General features: G+C 33.7%; 1 protein-coding gene across 5 annotated transcripts in view; it reads left to right on the forward strand.

The window, feature by feature from the left end:
- Window positions 1–22,648, forward strand: part of MEF2A (myocyte enhancer factor 2A) — a 176,316-nt gene that overhangs the window by 67,137 nt on the left and 86,531 nt on the right. For all 5 annotated transcript variants that reach the window (XM_061179997.1, XM_061179994.1, XM_061179993.1 and 2 more), the window contains exon 3: window positions 10,138–10,328. In XM_061179997.1, coding sequence (XP_061035980.1) covers window positions 10,275–10,328 — 54 coding nt within the window. In that variant the 5' untranslated portion in view covers window positions 10,138–10,274. The remainder of the gene's footprint in view (window positions 1–10,137; window positions 10,329–22,648) is intronic.

The following is a 22,648-nucleotide window of genomic DNA, read 5'->3' on the forward strand; positions in this document are numbered from 1 at the left end:
AGTGGCATTAAAATAAATTCACATTGCTGAGCAGTGATCACCACAGGGCATCTCCAGAACTTTTTCATCATTCCATACTGAAACTCTGTACCCATTAAACACTAACTCCCCATTCGTTCTTCTACTCCCTATCCCTCCCCATCTCTGGCAACTCGCATTTTACTTTCTGTCTCTGAATTTGACTACTCTAGGAATCTCATATAAGTGGAATTACATAGTATTTGTCTTTCTGCAACTGGCTTATTAGCATAATATTTTCAAAGTTCATTCTTGTTGTAGTTTGTGATAGGATTTCTTTTTTTAAGGCTGAAAAATATTCCATTGTATACATATATATACCACATTTTGCTTCTTTGTTCATTTGCCAGTGGACATTTGGGTTGTTTCTATCTTTTGACTATTGTGAATAATGCTCCTATGAACGTTGGTGTACAAATATGTTATTCGAGTCCTTGCTTTCAGTTCTTTTGTGTGTATACCTAGAAGTAGAATTGCTGGATCAAGTAGTAATTCTATATTTAAGTTTTTAAGTAACCACCATACGTTTTTCCACAGCAGGTGTACCATTTTAGATTCCCCAAAACAATGCATAGGGGTTCCAGTTTTTCCACATGTACCTTAACACTAATTTTCTGTTTTTTATTTTTCTTTTGTATTTGTTTCATAAAATAGCTATCCAAATGGGTGTGAAGTGGTATCTCGTGGTTTTGATATGCATTTGCCAAATGATTAGTCATGTTGAGCATCTTTTCATGTGCTTATTGGCCATTTGTATATCTTTAGAGAAGTGTCTATTCAAGTCCTTTGCCTATTTTTAAAATTGGCTTGTTTATTTTTTGTTGTGGAGTTTTAAGGGTTCTTTATATATTCTGGCTATTAATTTCTTATCAGATATGTAATTTATAATTATTTTCACCCATTCTGTGGGTTGCTGTTTTACTCTGTTGATAGTGTCCATTGACACTTTTTGACATTTGACCATGTATACATGGATTTATTTCTGGGCTCTCTGTTCTGTTCCATTTGTCTGTTATTGTCTGTCTTTATGCCCGTAGTATACTGTTTTGATTACTGTAGCTTTGTAGAAAAATTTGACATTAGGGAGTGTGAGTTTTCCAGTTTCTTCCTTTTCAGTATTGTTTTGGCTGTTGTTTCTTGATATTCCATATGAATTTTTGGATGGCTTTTCCTATTTCTGCAAAAAAAATCGTTGGGATTTTGATAGGGATTGCATTGAATTTGTATTGACAGGTTAACAAAATTGTCTTTCAGTCTGTAAACGTGGGATGTCTATTGTGTCTGCTTTAATTTCTTTATCCATCTTTTTTAGTTTTCAACGTGGAAGTCTTTCACTTCCTTGACTAAAGTTTATTCCTGAGTATTTTATTCTTTTTGATGCTATTGTAAATGGAATTATTTTACTATTTCAGACTGTTAGTGAATAGAAATGCAGCTGATTTTTGTGTGTTGACTTGTATCCTAGTATTTTGATGAATTTATTTATTCTAACAATGTTTTTTTGTGGAATCTTTAGGGGATTCTGCATATATGATCATGTCATCTTCAGACAGATAATTATACTTCTTCCTTTACAGTTTGGATGCTTTTTGTTTGTTTTAGAAGTGGTGAAATCAGTCATCCTTGTCTTGTTCCTGATCTTAGAGGAAAAGCTTTCAGTCTTACACTGTTGAGTATGGTGTAAGCTGTGGGGTTTTTCTATTATATATTTTTATTAAGTTGAGGTAGTTTCTTTCTTTTCCTAGTTGGATGTTTTTATCATAAAAGGGTAGTGTGTTTTGTCACATCCTTTTTCTGCATCAATTGAGATGGTTATGTGGTTTTTCTCCTTCGTTCTCTTAAGGTGGCGTATCACATTGATTAATTTTAGTATGTTGAACTATTCTTGCACTCCAGCAATAAATCCCACTTGGTCATGGTGTACAGTCCTTTTGCTATGCCAGTGAATTTAGTTTGCTGGTATTTTGTTCAGGATTTTTGCATCATTGTTCATAGGGATATTGATCTGTACTTTTCGTGTACTGTCTTTGGTTTGTTATCTGGACAAAGCTGACTTTAGTAAGCGTTTCTTCCTCTTCAGTTTTTGGGAAGAGTTTGAGAAGGATTGGTGTTAGTTCTTCTTTAAATCTTTGGTAGAACCCACCAGTGAAGCCATCAGGTTGAGTATTTTTCTTTTTCAGGAGATTTTTGATTACTTATTCAATCTCCTTACTAGTTGTAGATCTATTCAGCTTTTCCTCCCTCCCTCCCTCCCAGTATTGGTAGGTTTTGTGTTTCTAGGAATTTGTCCATTTTATCTAGGTTATTCCATTTGTTGGCATACTATTGTTACAGTACTCTGCTACTATCATATTTATTTCTGGTAAGTAATATCCCCACTTTCAATTCTGATGTAAGTTATTTGAGTCTTCTCTCTTTCTTAATCCATCTAGCTAAAGGTTTGTCATTTTTTTTAACCTTTTTCAAAACCAACTTCTGGTTTTATTGATTTTTTTACACTGTTTTTCTATTCTCTATCTCTGTTCTGCTGTTTATTATTTCTTTCCTTCTGTTAGCTTTGAGTTTTCTCTTGGGGCACACCATCTTAATTACTATAGCTTTATAATAAGTCTGGTAAATGATGGTATGTGAGTCTTTAAGCTTTACCCTTCAAGGTAGCCTTCACTATTCTTATACGTTTGTATTTCCAAATGGATTTTAGAGTAATATTGTCAGTTTCTGCATATAGTAAAAGAAAACCTGCTGGTATTTTGATTAAGATTGTATTGAATCTCCAGATTAATTTGGGGAGAATTGACATCTTTACAAAATTGAAACTCTGAGAATCTGCAAATGTGAATTTGTTATTTAGTATATTTTAAATTTCTCTCAGGATCAAGATTTTTTGTTTGTTTTCTGTGTTTTGTTTTAGGTAAGTGAAATAATAGCATCTTTTTTTTTTTTTTTTCTTTTGTGCCACTGGGAACTCTTCAGTATGGAAGAAAAAATTGACATTGAAGGAAAGAAAAGAAGAATTGTTGGAGCCAAGATCTTAAAAGGAAGGAAGGCAGAGTATATGAGACAGATGCTGGTGGGTTGATAGTTGTGATGGCAGGAATTTGAGGAGCTTCTCTTCTGATGGCTTTTTTTTTCCTGTCAGTAGAATAGGTAGCAAAGTTATCAGCTGAAAGTGAGGATTAAGGACGGGTATTGCAGATGTGAGGAGATAGAATATGGTATTAAATAATCAACTAGGAGATTGGGAAATGGAAGATTACTGGGCAGTATGAAGGGAATATTTAAGGTTTGAGGTCCATGACCTTCATGAATTTTGTCAGATTAATTAGCCTAGTTAGCATGGTTGTTTATTTTTCAGCCATATTCAGCTACATAGGAGCAGGCCCTCCTCAGGGGTGAGTTTTCTCCCAGGAAATGTGGCGGGAGGAGGGAGAGTGGGAGCCAAGGGACTAAGGATATATGAAAATTAAACTGGATAAGGAGGCATGTAAGAAACATAGAGTGGGTGAGGGACAGTGAAAACATAGTAGGCTTAATAAATTGTGGGACCTAGTGGGATCAAAAGGTTGTTGGAATTAGGTTATTAGAGTCTGTAAGCTGGAAATACAGGAGGTGGTGGTTAGAGTCCTACATGCCAATTTAATTTCATGCCAGTAAATAATTTACTGTACTGTCAGATTTTTGTTGGTTATTGTATTGATATTAATCTTTGCGTGATAAATATATGTATAGGACAGTCCAGATTCCTTTATCTAAGACCTTTGGGGCCAGATATGTTTTGGATTGCTTCCTTTTTTCCTCCATTACTCTTTTCAGGACTTCATCAATTTTTATTTTTCAAAAAACTAACTTTTGGCTTTGTTGATCTCTGTTGTATGTTTGTTTTCTATTTTATTACTTTTTGCTCTTACCTTTATTTCATCATTTGTACTGTTTTGGGGTTTAGTTTGTTCCTTTTGTTACTCTTTCAGATGGTTGCTTAGAACATTGGTTTTTGGCCTTTCAAGTGTATATGTATTTTAAAGCTAAAATTTTTCCTCTTAAGAATAGTTTCAGCTGCATCCTATACATTTTAATAGGAAGTGTTTTAATAGCATTCCATTAAAACTTTTTTCTAATTTTCACTGTGATTTCTTCTTTGACCCATGGGCTATTTAGAAGTTTATTTCTTAATTTTCACATATATAAGGATTTTCTAGTTATATTGTTGTTATTAATTCATAGCTCAGTTTGAGCTCAGAGAAACATGTCTGTCCTTTGAAATTTGTTAACACTTAGTTTTGGTCCAGCATGTGGTCACTTTTGGTAAATGTTTTTTACGTACTTACAAAGAATGTATTTTCTGCATTTGTTAGGTTTAATGTTCTATATGTCAGTTAGGTTGTTAATTGTAAAGTTCAAATCTGTTCCGTTTCTTCTAGTCTGCTTGTTCCTTGTTTTGGTGTGCTTGTTCCTTTCTCCTTTACTGAGAAAGCTGTGTTAAAATCAACTTACTAGAATTGTGGACTTCACGTAGTTCTTTTCATGTTGGCTTTATATACCATACTCTAGTTTCTTAGTTTAAGTTTATTTAGAAAAAGTAGTTTTTAATCTGTAAAATTCAGTACAATATTTTAGCAAACTGGTCTATGGGGGAAAGTCACAAATTACCTTCCAGATGTAATTTGTTGAACATTAGAAGCACATGTAGACATTTTGAAACATTTGCTTAGTGTCAACAAAGGGAATATGCATCTCTGATGTTTCTGGCAATGAGAAAGATGTTACAGTATTGTAAGCTTTTGAGCTATTATCTGCCATATGTGTTTGTTTTGATTAAATTTCTAATTGCCTTTCATATTTGGTCCTTGATTTTGCTTAAATTTGTAGAATGCCCCAAACATGTTGAGAAAATGTTAAATTGTGGAGAAGGAAAACAAAGACAGGGAGAAAGTTATTGCATATGAAGTCATATAGTGTGCATTTTACATCCTAACCATGATAATTTACTATGATAAATGGACATTTTCTATGTTTAGTTAAATTTTCAAAGAGAAGTGATTGGGGGTTATCAGTTGATATGTAACATAATTTTTCTTATTTAAAATATTGGAAAACAAGTTTCTGGTTAGGGTTTTGCACAGAATATCTGCTTTTCAGGAAAAGATACCTGACTTAGGTGTTACCAGGTGCATTCAGATTTAGAATTGCTGTGCCTTCCTGGTGAATTGAACTTTTATTGTAATGAAATATCCCACTATATTCTTATCCATATCTATATATATCTATCTCATGCATCAAAGTTTTCTATGGTACAATATAGCCACACAAGCTTTCTTTTGGTTTGTGTTTTACAAAAGATATCTTTCTCCATGCTTTTATGCTTATTCTTTCTATATCCCCATATGTCAGATATATCCTCTATAATCATCTTATAATTAGGTTTTATTTTTTTAAATCTAATTTGGATTATTTATTAAAACATTTTCCCCTCTGTTAGCTTGTTAGCTGTACAGGTGGCTCTTCGTGTCCGCGGGTTTTGTACCCGTGGATTCAACCAACTGTAGGTTGAAAATATCCAGGAAAAAAAATTCCAGAAAATTCCCAAAAGCAAAGCTTGAATTTACTGCATGCCAGCAACTATTTACATAGCATTTACATTTTATTATGTATTATAAGTAATCTAAGGATGATTTAAAGTATATGAGAGGATGTGTGTGGGTTATATGCAAATGCTATGCCATTTTATATAAGGGACTTGCGCATCCTCAGATTTTGGTATCCTCTCAGGGTCCTGGAACCAATCCCCTACAGATACCAAGGAATGACTATATATACTCTTACTGTCTTTCTAGTGGTTATCTCAGAGATTACCACATGCATCTTTCATGTTTTGAAGTCTAAAGTAAATGAGAACTTTTTCCATTTCCTAATCAACGAGAGTGTTTTAGAACACTTTAACTTCATTTACTACCCTTCCCAATTATGTATTGTTGTGCATTGTAATATTTTAAATTCCACAAAATACTGTCATTATTTTATTTAGTCAGTATTCATTTAGAGTTACATATTTAACCCGTTCATTATATTTCATTTTTTTGGTGCATATCCAAGCTGTATCTGGAATCCCTCTTTTCCTTCTACTTGAAGAAGTCTCTTCAGTGTTCCCTGGTGACAAATTTTCTGATTCTGTTTGGCTAAAAATGTGTCTATTTTGCCTTCATTTCTGAAGGGTATTTTTTTTTTTTTTTGCCAGATACAGAGTTCTATTTTGGCATTTCCCCTGTTCCCAGCACTCTGAGGATATCATTTTGTTGTCTTTTGGCTTCCATTATTTATTTAAAGAAGCCAGCTATATCTTACTGTTACTCTTTTTTTTTTTTTTAAATTATTTTTGGCTGTGTTGGGTCTCTGTTGCTGAGCGCAGGCTCTCTCCAGTTGCGGCGCGCAGGCTCCAGGCGCACGGGCTTCAGTAGTTGTGGCTCTAGAGCGCAGGCTCAGCAGCCGTGGCCCACGGGCTCAGTTGCTCTGAGGCATGTGGGATCTTCCCGGACCAGGGCCCGAACCCATGTCCCCTGCATTGGTAGGCGGACTCCCAACCACTGCGCCACCAGGGAAGCCCCTTACTGTTATTCTTAAAGTTAATATATTTTTTAATTTTTCTGGCTGCTTTTAAGGTCTGTTTGTGGCTGTTTCTGTCTCTTTGTTTCTGTCCCTCCAACCTCCCCCTTTACTTTGATTTGCCTAAGTGTGGTTTTCTTTGTATTTGTTTTGCTTGGGAGTTTGTAGATCTTCTTGAATCTGTGGCTTGATGTCATTGATCAGTTTTTTAAAGTTTTAAACTATTAGGTCTTTAAATATCTTTTCTTTCTCATATGTTCTCGCCTTCCTTTCTGGGACTCCAGTTACATGAATTTTGGATCTTTTCTTCATGTTTCATAATATTTTCACACTCTTTTCTGTGTTTCCCATACTTGTGTCTTTTTGGGCTTCAGTGTATTTTCTTCTTTCCTATCTTCTGGGTCATTGGTTCTTTCATCAGCTGTATCTAACCTATTGTTAAACTCATCCATCAATTTCTCAATTTCTGTTTTTAAAATTGTATTTTTCAGTTCTCTGTTTTCCATGTTTTTAGTGTTGTTTGCTAAAATTCTTCATTTTAAAAAATCCTTTTAACACATTAAATTAACTTATTTTAAAACTGTTTTCTGGGATTTCCTGGTTTTGCAGTGGTTAAGAATCTGCCTGCCAATGCAGGGGACACAGGTTCGAGCCCTGGTCCGGAAAGATCCCACATGCTGCGGAGCAACTAAGCCCGTGCACCACAACTACTGAGCCTGAGTTCTAGAGCCTGCGAGCCACAACTGCTGAGCTCGCACGCCTAGAGCCTGTGCTCTACAACAAGAGAAGCCACCACGATGAGAAGCTCGCGCACCACAAGGAGTAGGCCCCGCTTGCCACAACTAGAGAAAGCACACGTGCAGCAACAAAGACCCAGCACAGCCAAAAAATAAATAAATAAATAAAGCTGTTAAATCTGGTCAAAAGTATGGATCATTAAAAAAAAAAAAAACTTTTCTGCTAACACCATTATCTGAATCTATTAGGGGTCTATTTCTGTTGCCATTTTAAAATCTTAGTTTTCAGTCAGATCTTGATGGGGTTTTTTTTTTTTTTAGACATTTCATATGAAAAATGATAGGATAATTTGAATTTTGGAGTCTTCTTGCTGATAAGATTTACTTTTGCTAAAACCTTTTGGGACAATTTTACTGGCATGCGGCTAGGCTAATGATACTAGGTAGCCCAGATTACCTCAGTATAGTCAGATTGAGAAGACTGAAGCTATTCTTCTTTCCTTTTGTGGCCTGGTCTATTTCTGGTTTACCTTTTACCTAGGGTAAAAGTAGTAGTCCTTTAGATTCCCTCCAGCTTCCCAGTGTGTTTACTGGAGCTATTCCTCCTAGCCAGGCTCTGAATTGAATTTTCGTGTCCCCACCCAAAGAAGTGTGGAAAGCTCTGCTTAGCTTCTCAGCCTCTCAGCTAGTGTTTTTACAATCTACGAATGATTCTAGGGGAAAACGAGTCTAAAGTCTGGCCCCACCTGTTTCTTCTAGGTCCCAGCCCTGCAAATTCTCACTGTCTTGAAAGTTCTTCAGTTGTTTTAAACAGATTACTTTTTGTTTTGCTTTTCTAGTGGTTCTCAGGGAAAGACTGGTTTGAAGCAACCTACTCCACCATTGTCAAAAGCAAAATGCTCAGATATGTTCAGAATTTTTCAGATTATACAAGTGCATATACCTTATAGGAGTTAACATATTATCTCTGTGGTGAAATGTGTGAATATTTACGTTGCCTGCTACAGTGCAAGTTTTCATAATGGGAATTGGATGTGCTGTGATCTATTAGAGAACATGATTTGGAGTAAGCCAACTTCTATTGTTTATATTGCAGCCTGTTGAGAAAACAAAAATACTCTACAGCACAGCTGCTTGTTTAATTGATTCCTACCAGTGACTAGCCATCTTTCATTTCCTCTCATGTTTCCTGCTCGTTCTTGTCATAGGGTTTTTGCACATGCTATTCTGTCTGCCTAGTAAGTATATCTGCATACTCAGGTTTGAGTATGAAGCAGTTCTCAGTGAAGCCTGCCCTGACCATGAATTTAGGTCAGATAAATGAACTTTTGTACAAACTCATTTATATGATGGTTTGACTAATGTCTGTTTTCCCGTACTAGACTCTGGACTGTGAGATCAGAAATTATGCCTTTTTTCCTTGACCATTTTATCATATGTACCTAGTTCAGTGTTTGGAAGTACCTGTTTTGCAAGTAGGTGATCACTGAATAGGTTATCAGTTGTTAATAGATGATCAATTAATATTTGTATAAATAAAGAAATAACAGAATGAATAAGGGAAGATATGTAAGAAATGCTGTGCTGATGATAATGATGGTTGTGATAAGAATTGGAAACTCAGTGCTTTTGAGCAAAAGCCAGATTTAATTAAACACTGGATTTGCATAGTACAGTTGAAGTTTTATAGAGTTACATGTACAATATTAAAAATACTTCAAAAAATTCCCTTGAGAAATTGTTATTGTGTTATAACATTTGTCTCCCATCCCCCATCCCTTTGTAAATATTTTATTATGTAAGTTTTGAAAGCACTGGGTTTTTGACACAGCTATCATTCAGAGCATGACAAGTTATATCATTGCCAGTCATTCTACTGTAGAGATAAATGGAATAAAAAATCGTTGTTTTTGAAAGATTTACAGTCTCAAAGGGAAATGATCTTGGAATTTATACACATGTACCCACAAAATAAGGTGCTATGATTTATTCTACCAAGGGGAATTGGTCTTGGCTTCATCAGGGTGGTGCCATTCAAACTGAATCTTGGCTGATAAGGAGGAGATAATTAAATGGCTAAAGGAATAGTGTTTCATTTAGGTGCATATTATTATGAAAGTATATAATGTCTTTGTGGATTGACAAATAGTAATTTTGCTAGTGGCTAGGGCAATTTGCAAGAAGAATTTGTAAAGGCAGATTGGGGCTACCCAGATTATTAGTTCATCCTTTGACGTGGAGGCTATCAAAAGCTTTTAAGGATATTCCATAATGTTTGAGAGTAGAAATTCTAGAGCCAGACTCCCTGAGTTCATATTCCAAGCTCTGCCTCTTACTAGCTGTGTGACCTTGGACACATTACTTAACAGCTCTCTGCCTTAATATCCCTATTTATAAAATGGAGATGATAATTATAACTCAGAAGACTGAAGTTATGATTGAATGAGTTAAGGCATATTAGGTACTTAGAAAAGTGCCTGGCACATAGAAAAATCTCAGTAAGTGTTGCTCTTGTTTTGCTGTTATTATATTCATTGAGGAAAAGCTCAAAGGTTATATACAATTGCACTCTTTTAGCCAGAACTAGAGGCATGAAAAGTTTCAAGAGATATTTTAAGGGTAAAATTAACAAGGCTTCAACTTGTTTACTAATTTTATGTAATGAAAAATTTCAACTAATAATGCAGTCTGTGTGCACTATAAAGGCAGGTTTGAAATTTGTATAACATTTTCATGAGTTGCAGACTTATAGAACTTAAATTTTCTAATTTGTGTTTTCTTTTAGATCTTATAGAAAATTTCAGCTGTAGCCCTTGAACTAGAAGCTGAAATAATAGAAGCTGTGTACCATGCATTAGGGTATTGAAGAAAATTAATTTTGAATTAAATATTTGGAATATAAGGAAGGAAAGGTGACTGAAAATGGGGCGGAAGAAAATACAAATCACACGCATAATGGATGAAAGGAACCGACAGGTAAATGAAAATTTTAATTTATCTATTTAATTGGTGTAAATTTTTAAAAAAAGGAGTGTAGGATAGAATGGTTGATTTTTTTTTAAATTAATTTGAAGCCTAAATATTTTTATTTCCAGACTACGTTAAACATTTAGCAATCAAAAGCTTTTGACTTTTCATCATGTGCTTTAAAGAAACTTTTTTTCTTATTATAGAAATGTTTTTGTTAATTATAGAAAACATAAATAAGCAAAATAGGAAACGTAAAATCACTGCAATTCTACTACTACCATCCATTGTGTAGGTTTATCATAATATATTTAGTCTTCTGTACACTTGATTATGTTTGTTAGTTTTCCATATATTGATGATTATTTTAAATTACCACCTCTGTTGTCATAATTAGGTAATACCTAAGTTAACTGTGGTTATCAGTGAATGTGTTCTGGTCAGTTAGATTTTCCGATTCACCAACAAATAATGAGAATTTTTTTACAACTCTTATTATCTCAAATGTTTCTAACTCATTTATGTATATATCTCAGCTTTAATTGATAAAATATGTTGAACTTAATTTTCACTACAATTTCAGTAAACCCTTCCAAATTCAGGGTAATTATAATGATACTGGTATATGAAGCCCAGAAGTTGTAAGAGTTTAAAGCAGGAGGTGGCAAACTATGTTCCATGGGCTGGCTGCCTATTGTTTTTTTTTATAAATAAAGCATTATTAGGACATTGCCATGCACATTTGTTTACATATTGTCTTTGGCTGCTTTCACACTAAAACAGAGTTGAGTAGTTGCCCCAGAGACTGCATGGCCCATAGACCTAAAATCTTTACTCCCTGGCCCTTTAAGAAAAAGTTTGCCAATCCCTTCGTTTAAAGGAAAGAAGGAAAAATAATATCATAGACTATTGTAAAGGAACTACTATTGAAAGCATATGCAGAAGGGAGGGATGCTATCTCCAGAAAGGTTGCATATCAGAAGTTTCAAGAACAGCTGGTTTTTGGAAGCTTACCAGGAATAGAACAGTACTGAAGACGTGTTCTGTAAAGTCTGAGTAGTAGTTCATCCAGTAATACAAAACTCAACTGAGCAGCTGGTAAAGAAGTTGGTGGAAGTGATTAGGGTTGCTGATAGACCGAATTGAAGAGGTCCCTTGTTTCAGCTCATGAAGATTCCTTAGCTAAAGTGTTAAGGCTCACACAGTATGATTTGTTATGAAGGTTGATAAAATAGGGAAGACTGATAAAATAATCATACCATCATTCCAAAGGAATGATTCTAGCAAGATTGTAAGTAAATTTCCCTTCACAAGTCTGAGGATTGTGACATGTAGAGGGGGCATGGGGACCTGTGTCATGATCATGTGCAGTGTAAATGTAAAATAGGATTTATTGGGGAATAATGTCCAAGCAGAGGATTAGCAAAGCACTAAGATCCCTTCAGCTCTCGGTATCCCATACAGAGTCACGTTTAAATTGAGCATAGATAGACTAGAACAACTAGTGGAAAGGACTCCACATGTTTAGAAGGAAAGGACAACTAGGAATATATAAGTGCCTGTGTAATGGGAACTTTTTAAGTTAAGGAAATGAGCTGGTTAAAAAAATGGAGCCTGCCACTATATCTCAGCAACTAGAAATAGCCTATTCCTGTGTTGAATTTACCTGCTAAGTCAGCTTCTTGCCAAGCTGCCAAATGGGACAAGGGTATCTGAATTTCTCCTCAGATGATTTTGGCAAAAAAAATGCAGAAAAGATATAAAAGAGGTAGTTGGGTAGTTTATTTTTAAGGTTAGATTAGGAACAATTTGTCATAAACTAAAAGGGTATCTTAATTTTACTGATTTTGGAATTTGTGGATTCTGAGTTAAAAGTTTCATTATTCTTGCATTAAAGAGGAAAAATCATTCCCATGCAGAAGAGATGTCATTTATTTCATCCAAATTTGAATACCTCCTTTATCTGAGAGACTGCTAGGCACTGGGAACTCATTAAATACATTTAAGTGTATTGCAAATAGAAGTAAGCTTATGTGATAGGAGTGTTTATGGAAGAAACCACCAACCTCTGATGGTAGGGTAGTTCAGGGAGCAGTTACTGAAGGAGGTAATAGCAAATAGAGTTTTGAATTACTAGAGTTTTTGAGCTAGTAAGATAAATAACACACTTAAAGTCATTGGAACATCACGTGTTCTTTTGCGCAACATTATGTTTGTGAAATTCATCATTGTTGTTGCATGGAGATGTATTTTATACATTTTCATTGATGTATAATATTCCATTGTGTGAATAGAACACAATGTATATATTTATTCTCTTGTAAATAGGCTTTTGGGTTTTAGATCTGCTATTCATTTGGAATTTGTTTTTGTGTGTGGTTGGAGGTGTAGGGGTCAAAATTTGTTATTTTTCAGATGGATTTTCAGTTGACCCAGTGCAATTTATTGCAAAAACCATACCAAGGAAGCAGAAAAGAACACATGCTCGTCATAAAAAACTCAACAACAGGCATAATTAATCTATGATGCTAGAAGTTAGGTTAATGATCTTCCTTGGGACAAGGTGATAATGACTTGGAGACAGGACAAAAGAGTGTTTCTGGGGTGGTGCACCGGCGTATGCTAGATATAAGGCCATATTCTTTTCTTCGAAAATTCACTGAGCCACACACTCAGGATTTGTGAGCTTTCCTTTTATGTTATGCTTTAGTACAAAGTTTACATTTTAAAAAGAATTAGACCAAGAAGGACAAACACACAGTTTCATCAGAAGCTTCTAAGTGGAAGTGAAGTCTTTCATCCCTCTGAAGTTTTGGCATCTTCAGTCCTTTTTGCTTCAGCAGCTTTCTCATGTCTTAGAACAGGTATTTGGTGTATTTCACTCTTTTTGTAGTTGATCTCAGTGGGTTCTTTGGTCTTCCACCAGTCACTCCATTTTACTTAGAGACAGACATCCTCTTATACTTTAAATAAAAAATGAAATAGAGTTAAAAAATTATTTTAAGGCAGAATACAGAGAACAAACAATACCTCAAACACTGTTACTTTTATTATCCAGAAGTAGTGTATGTCAATTCTGACATATTTGCTGCAGATATCTTTCCTTGTAAAAGAAAAAATTAAAAATTTACTGTCCTCTATAATTTTCCTAGTCTCATTCCTCTTTGCTTCCCCAAAGTAACCCCCATCATGGATTTAATTTGTATTTTCTTTATTATTTAAGCACATATTACTGAATATTATTTCAACATGGTTTAAAAATTTTACATAATAGCATTATTATCTGCACATGCTTTTTCACTAAATGTAGTGTTTTGGAGAGTTGTCTATGTAATTCATTTAGTACAACTAGTTCGTAGGAAAGAATATGCCTCAATTCATTTATCAGTACTTCTATCAAAGAACATTTACGTTGTTTCCAGTTTTTTAGAAATTTTGCTGCATATGTTATGTTAGAAATGATGCTAAAGCTACATCTGTGGACATGTCTCTGTGATAAATATCTAGAGGAGTTGCTGGGTTGAGTATGTCTGTCATAGCTTTACTGTGTGGTTTTCAAGTTGCTCTCCAAAGTGGTTGTACCAGATACACTGTAGTAATTTATGAAAATTTCTTTTTCTTATGCACTTTGCCTTTCTCCTTCCTTTCCTCCTTTCTCTCTCACTTTATTTTTTCATTTTTTTAAATATATTTTTTTGTCTAATGAAGGTGAAATGTTACCTGTTTTTGTGATTTGCCCATTTTTTGCTGGATTGTTGATTTTTCTCTTAGAAGTTCTTTGTATATTCTAGATATTAATTCTGTATGTACTTAATCTGTTTAAAATAGTATCTTTCAGTCTTTACCAAAACACTTTATAAACACTTTAATGATAGGACTTATTACAGTGTTTTATAGTAGTTTATATTGCCTTTACCAATAGATTGTGAACACTTTAAAATGTGTTAAGGCTTTGCTTAATTTCCTAAATCATGATCAGTTTTTGGTAAATGTTCCAAGTGGACATGAGATAAATGTGTATTCTTTTAATTGTTGGATGCAGGATTCTACATATGTCTATTCAGTCTCATTTTGTGTTCACATTATCTGTATTCTTTGTGTTTTTTTTATGTATTTGGTTTTGGCTCATTGAGACCTGTCAGTAATTGCACTTACCACAATGATGGATTTGTCAATTTCTCTCTATATTTTATTAGCTTAATACATATTGTTTTATATATTTGGGGAATATTTCATTAGGCTCATACATATTTAGAATTGTTATATCTTCTTGGTGAATTTTTTAATACATACTGACTTTTTCTGTCCTCAGGAAGGCATGTCTGTCTTAAATCTACTTAAATCTACTGTCTCACATTAATATAGCTACATCTTTCTTTTGGCTAGTATTTTCTTGATAGGTCTAGTTCTCTACATTTACATTCAACCTATGTCTTTATGCTTTAGGTATATCTTTTGTAAATAGTATATGGCTGGATTTTGTTTTTTATCTAGTCTGATAATATATCTTGACTCTCCATTTTACGTGGATCTTATTCTTTGTCATCCTTTGTATATATATTTGGACTGGTTTATACCATCTTAGTTGATTATTTCAATTTACTGTGAGAACCTGATAGATAGAGGTCCTGGAGGTAAAACTCACAAAAGTGTAGGTATGCCCTCCCAAGACTGGGTCCCCCTAGAATTCTTAACTTTTATACTTGTCCACAGTGATCCTCCAGCAACTCATCAATTACAGTTAAGATTTTCCTACCCCTGTACTGGTTCCTCTGGAGGTTTCTGCTCATGGCTCTGGTAATTTATGATTTGTAGTATCTGCCTGTCTGTCTCCAGTTTGGGAGGTAGAAGTTGCCCTGGGACCTCAACTCTCTGAGGGATCTAAGAAGAGTTGTTGATTTTTCAGTTTGTTCAGCTTTTTACTTGTTGTTAGGACAGAGTGGCGACTTCCATGAGTGTTAAGTGCTGAAGCAGAAACTCAAAGTCTCTTCTGGACTTTAAAATTCAACAATGAAATAAAGTATGTCTAAATATATATGATGTGAAAATCTTTACAGGTACTTGGGATTTAAAACATAGAAGGTCTTTTAGAGATGGTACAGTTCAACCTTCTTGAATTCAGAGAATTATATTTGTCCCAGATTTTACACAAAATCAGGAAAGCTGGTTAGGTTAAAACCAAATGTGTCTCAGTTTATAGAGGCACTGAATTTTGTAGTCTAGCCCTTTAGTCCTATTCTTTTTCTTTATAGTTATTACAGTACTGGAGTAAAATGACAATTTAAAAATAAAATTTATGGGACTTCCCTGGTGGTCCAGTGGTTAAGAATACGCCTTCTAATGCAGGGCACGTGGGTTTGATACCTGGTCGGGGAACTAAGATCCCACCTGCTGTGGGGCAACTAAGCCTGCACGCTCTAGAGCGTGCATGCTACAACTAGAGAGCCTGCGTGCCGCAACTAAGACCCGACGCAGCCAAATAAATAAACATTAAAAAAATTTTTTAAATAAAAATAAAATTTATGTTTATTTTGCTTGATACTGAAATAGCTTTATTAATACTGATATTTTAAAAATTTCATAATATTTAAAATAAAATGAAATTAAATGTTTAATATGTTTCAAGTAAAAAAATTTTTAAGCCTTTGTTGCAAAACAAAGATTCAAATTTATAGGAGGAATTCTTAGTAATTAAAGGAATGGTGGCTGCATTAATCCTGACTCTTCCAACATAATTTCTCCAAAAATAGATATAGAAAAACAAGAAGAACAAATAAAATTACATAAAACCTACAATCTTGGCACAACTAGAAGGCAAAGCATATCTAAATTTTACATTACCTCCAAGTAGAAAATTATTACCAAGTCATAGTGTGCTGTTTCTTGAACTTCTACTGTAAGTCTTTGAGGTGAGCAAGCATACATCAGGAAAAAGTATGTGGGAAAGGAGAAGAGGAAACCTTGTAGCTGTCTTAAGATTGATTTGAAATCACTACCAAAAAGAGGAATTCTACCCTAAGTCCAAAAATTCTGAAAAATACTATTTGTAGGTCAGAAGAGACCACAGGTAAAGAAAGGGCTTAAATGTACGTAGTGCTCAAGGAAGTATTATATATAGTCTTGAAAAGGTAACTATTTGAGGGAGAAGAGGGTAAAAAGGAAGGCAAAGGTACTCTTTGGAGAATGCTAGTTGAATGGAAATGAATATATGGATATATACAAATGGATATATGTATATATCCTTCAAGACAAAAGAATATGCAAATATATATATAAATATATATATATATATTTATCAAAGGACACAAAGCTCTTCTCCCCACTGCCAGTACCCCCCCCCCCAAAAGCCTTCCATTAAAGGGACCATACTTAACTCCTTTAGAAGGAGAGGTGCTCTTGAACTAAGAATATTTTAAACCACTCCCCACTGTTTGTTCTTTCCATAGAAATTCAGTGATGCAAGCAGTATTCTCCTATATATACTATTATAAAGAAGAAAACAAAATGATATTTACTACTATTTGGGTGATAAGATTGTTCCCCCAACAATGACAAAGTGGGAAAAAACTGCTATATGACTTTCCAACCTGCAATAAATTTCCTTAAACAAGTATTTAGGAATATTACAGACAAAAAAATCATGATTCAGAATTTTGAAATACTAAGAATGGAAGTGGATTTTTTTTTTTAAAACATGGATGAAACAGAAAGTGATTGAACTCCAGAAAAAAAAAAAGATCAAGTCATATCAAAACAAGGACTAAATTACAAAGTGGCCAAGGAATAATAGATTCAAGTGAAACCTTAATATTGATTGAAGGAAGGCAGGGAAACAACTAAATGAATGAAAATGAGATAAGTAATTTCAAAGGGTTTGAGAGAAGTGGTTGAAAAGGGAGATAGATAAAGAAGATCGAACTTATGTATAAAGAAGATCAAACTTATGTATAATTGCAGTCCCTGAAGAAGAAAAACGAAACCATAGGACTAATATTTAAACTATAATTAAAGTTTTCATAAATAAGAGAGAAAGTAAGATGCCAAGGATTAGGTGGACCTGCAGAGATCAACTCTGATACATATCCTACTGAAACTATTAGATTTTAAGATAAAAAAAAAATCCTCAGGGCTTCTAGGTATAAAACAACAACAAATATATAAGTACAGAGAATTAGACTGGCATCGAATTTTGCAAAATAGAGATAATAAAGTACAAGGCAACAGTAGAGCAGCATTTTCAAAAAATGCAGGGAAAAAAGTCTGAAGCAAAGATTTCATTTGCAGTCAAGCTGTATTCAAATACAAAGATTATAAAAACAAGTTTTAAACATACTAGAGCTCAGGGAATTCTGTACTTATGAGCTGTTAGTGTGCAATCTAGTAGAGGATAAGCTTTATACAACTGAGAGATGTCTGAGGAAGTAAGCAAAAAAATACATGATCAACATTTAATATACTTAACTATAGATTTTAGCCTAAAGCAACAGTGGGGGCAAGGGTGGAAGAATAATATGTTATATATTATTTATTATATGTTACTTTATTGTGATAAAATAGAAGTAATGCAACAGACATGGTAAGAAAGGAGAGGGAAAGAGGAAAGTAGAATAAGCACACTGGTTATTGTTTAGGCAATAGGTGGGAGTTAAAGAATATCATTAAGATTTGACACACCAATTAGTGAAAGATTAAACATGAAAACAGGAGACCAAGGGCATTTTTAAAAGCTGTAACTACAAAGGTAACCACTAGAACAAAAATGCTAATCTTTGTTAAATTTTTTTAAAATAAAGGAGCAAAGAAAACACCTCATTTAGAGAGAGGAAAAAAATAGGAAATATACATAATATGTATAAGCATTAAATATTTATTAAAGTATTAAAATGACAATGAAATCTCTAAGCATTATCAGTCATATCAATAAATGTGAATGGGACTGACTCTTTATTAAGAGAAAAAACATTTCCAGTTTAGTTCGCAAGCTCCAGATATAGGCAAAAAGAGACACGCCTAAAATGGAATAATCAGAAAGACTAAAAATAAAGGTATGGGAAAAGGTATACCAGACAAATGAAAACAATGAGAAAACAGATTATAAATCCTGATATTAGAGGATGTAGGATTGTAGACAAAAAAGCATTAAATGGGACAAAGAAAGATACTTTTCAGTGCTGAAAGCTGTAATTCACCTTGAAGATGTAAGAATTAGGAATAATGGTATACTAAATACTACCTTTATCAAGCAGAAACTGAAAGCGATACAAAGAAACATAAATGGAAACAAACTAGTAATAAGATACTTAAACACAGTAGTCTTAGTATGAAATAGATCAAATGGACAAAAAATAATTGATGGTAAACCAGATCTAAACAGCATAATCAATAAAATTGACTTTAAGTGATATGTTGAACACTACACTTAGAAAATAGAGTATATAAGGGTACATAGAGCATTCACCAAAATTGATCATATATTACCTAACCAAAGAAACACCAGTAAATTCAATAAAGGAGAATATTACAAACATACGCCGATTACCATGTAGTAAAACTAGAAATTAATTTTGTTTGATGGTTTTTTTGAAAGCTAATTCTACATAAGAATTTCTTTTTTGAAAAGTTTGATGCCAGTCTAACAACTTCTGGGTAAAAAGGGAAATATATAACTAAAATAACATAATTTCTAAAAAAAAGAAAATAGTACACATCCATATTTATGGAATATATTTAATGTAGGAATCAGAAGAAAATTCATAGCCCTAAATACTGTTATTAATGAAAGTATAGTAAGGCTGTGAAGAAGTAGGCAGTCCTGTGCATTGCAGATGGGAATATAGATTTGTATAGCCATTTGAGGGGACGGTATTTGACGATATCTTACCAAAATTATGTATGCATTTATCTCTTGACCCAGTCCTTCAGAGTATCGATAAAAGAACTGTCTTTTGTTTCTATATGGTAGATTTGTTTTTCATAGTGTGGCTTAGCAATTTTAAAACTACTTAAAGTGTAATCTAAGATTGAGCAAATAAGTAAGTGTATTGTGGATAATGGGAGCTGGGTTTCTTACTGTCAGAGAAGGGAGTTAGAGCTATGGAAAGGGAGAAGCCTGTGGTAAACCCTATGACATAGAATTAGAATTGGAAGTATCATGGATTTTAATATATTTTGATAAAAATAGAAACAGATATTGAAGTGTGTTTGTGTGTGTATGTGTGTACATATACATATTTCCTAGTTCTGTCTGTTGAGAGGGCCTAGAAACAGTGACACCCGAGTAACTTATCCTCCATATCTGAGTTTCTAAATACAGTTCTCTACCAAAAGGAATCAGAGCTTCCTGGTGAAATGGCTGATTCTAGGGCTGGGGCAGGGAAAGAACAGGAAGAGCCTGGAACATTTGACTGTGCCAGGAAGTTCAAAGAATACTGGGAGCATGTCAAATGGACACAGGAAGCCGACATAGTGGATCTCTCACTGCTGAAATAAAAGACAATTTGAACATCAGAATGAGTAAAGATACGAATAAATTATAACCCATAGAATAAAATAAGAATCCATGAGTTGTTGCTGATATGAATGAATGAATGAAGGGAAAGGAAAACTCTCACAGTAAAATGCCAGTTAGTAAATGTAGATAGAAAATGTAATGGAATTAGAAAATTCCCATTTGACAACCATCGTGGTAATAATTTTTCAGGCAGTATTCATCAGTGGATGCAAAAATCAGTTTGTTAAAGTTTGATGAGAAAACAGAATATTTTCATAGAGATCTTCACAATATACTTACTAATTATAGGGGGGAAATAGTAGCTTTGCTGGGGAGAAAAACTGGCAGACACTGCCTTAATCAAGCTAACAATACTATTTAGGGGGTAAATAGATATGTGGATTTTCATGAGATGTATTGAGGACACATTGCTTCTAAACTATTCCTGTCCAAAATGTACAACCTGAATATAATCAGAAAGAAACAACAGACAAAGCCAAATTGAGATACATACCACAATATAAATGACCTGTATTCTGCAAAAGTGCCAAGGTCCTGAAAAAGAAAGACTGAGAAAGTGTTTCAAATTAAACAGGATGCAGTTAAACGCAGCATCTGATCCTGGATTGGATTCTGTGCTAGAGGGAGAAAAAAAAGCAAAACTTTTTTTTCCCCTATGAAGGAAATTAGTGGGAAAATTGAGAAATTTGAATAAGGTTTATAGATTAGATAATAGTGCTGTGTCCGTGTTGGTTTTTTATTTTGATAATTACATTTGTCCTTGTTTTTAAGACAGTATTTAGGGGCAAAGGGACCTTATAACCTGCAGCTTAGTCCAGTGGGTTCAGAGAAAAAGTTATGTGTGTTTAGAGAGTGCAAATGTGGTAAAATGTTAACAGGTAATTTGGTGGAAGGATATATGAAAGTTTTGTACTACTTTTTTTTTTTTAAACACCTTTATTAGAGTTTGCTTTACAATGGTGTGTTAGTTACTGCTTTATAACAAAGTGAATCAGCTATACATATACATGTATCCCCATATCTCCTCCCTTGTACTACTTTTTGAAACTTCTCTGTATGTTTGAAATTATTTCAAAATATAAAAGGATGACAAATTTATAAGAATACAAAGTTAATTTTATATTACTATTGTCATAAATTGTTAGCAGTAAACCAGAGTGTTTAAAAATAGACTTAAGTACTTATAGATAAAATAAAAAGATTTAATTTATAAAGCTTGAAAGTAAAATATTAAGATTGTAGTTTTCACTGTTATGTCTTTGGCTTCACTGTTGAAACGTAAGTGTATTTTGTGCAAATCTTTCTAGTTGCTGAAAAAACTCTTTTTGACCTTACTCTAGTTGGAGTAAGCTGGAGGAATGGAGGAGAGGAGGTTGTTATAAGCTAGGTCTCCTCCACTAACTCCATCCTTCATCTTCAACTCCTTCTAATTGATAACTTCAGAGAAATATTTTTTATAAGTATTTTTGGAAAGGACAACAGGGTTTGTCCTAATTTTACTGTTAGTGAACTTAAGTTTTTGTTTTAGAGAATTTTCTTCAGGCATGCTTATTGGATATTCTGAAGCAGTATTGCCTGTCTCATGTCTTGTTCATATCTCACTTATTTTGAACGTCTTTGACTAGAGTAGGAATTATTCTTGCAATAAATGCTTTCCTTTGCTGATTGTCATTTTCTTCAGTTACTAGGAGTATGGTAAAACATTTTCTAACTGCACCTTTGCTGAATTCAAAATTTTAATGCAGCAAGTACATCTGGGTGCATCTCAAAATATAAATGATTTTGATTTCATTGTTTTAAAATAGTATATTTTAATAGTAGTATTCTTATATTCACTATATTCTTACAGTGGTATAATAACTGCCAAGATTTTGAAGAACAGTAATACAATCAGTTTATAAAAATTTAAAACTTTTAAATGACAGATGATATGTAAACAAAGAATATATAATTGAGAAATTTGGAAAAGTATAAAACATGGTTAATATACCTGTACAAGGAGCTCTCAGACAAGTAATAAACAATTTATAAAATAAGAAAATGATCAAAAGATGGGCAGCTTAGAACAAACAAATCTCAAATGACAACAAATATAAAAAAGAGATGTTTAGTCACTACTAGTTAGGAAAATTCATATTACAGAAACGAGATTTTTATTTTGCACCTAGCAAAAGAGTAGTGACATTTATATGAAAAAATTAAGAAATTATTCAAAAGAGTACCTTAGAACTATACCATTTGACTTAGAGACATATCCACGAGGTGTAGTTAAATGAGTAAAACAAATAAAACTGACAAGAGTCCCAGTTTTGTAAAATGCTGACAAGATACCTTATATGTGTATACATCTGAATGTGTATATGATTATATGGTCTTACACAAAAGCGTGGAATGAAAAATACTAAGTTGAAAATGTGGGTTAAGAGGTTTATGTTGGCTCAAGGGAAAATAGGCAAGCAAAACACATTATATTCCATATATGCATTCATATAAAGTCATATATTTGTGTATTTATATTGTAAGGACTTCTTTAAAAGATTAAATAAAGATGAGAGATTTATTTTTAAAAGGAGAGGGAAGGAACCATTAGAAAGATGTGGTGTGAAAGTGTTCCACAGAGAGGGAAGATAGCAAAGTTCCTAAGGTGGAAAGTAGCTTGTGGTTAAGGAAAACACATGCACATGTATACACACGCACACGCCAGTGCAGCATAATGGGTGTAAGAGAGAGTGATGAGAAATAAGGTCACATAGTTTGAGGCCAGATCATTTATTCTGTTTCCTTAATGAGTTTGGTTATTACTTTCAGTGCAGTGAAA

The sequence above is a fragment of the Eubalaena glacialis genome, chromosome 2 (assembly GCF_028564815.1).
Source record: "Eubalaena glacialis isolate mEubGla1 chromosome 2, mEubGla1.1.hap2.+ XY, whole genome shotgun sequence".
Classification (NCBI taxonomy): domain Eukaryota; kingdom Metazoa; phylum Chordata; class Mammalia; order Artiodactyla; family Balaenidae; genus Eubalaena; species Eubalaena glacialis.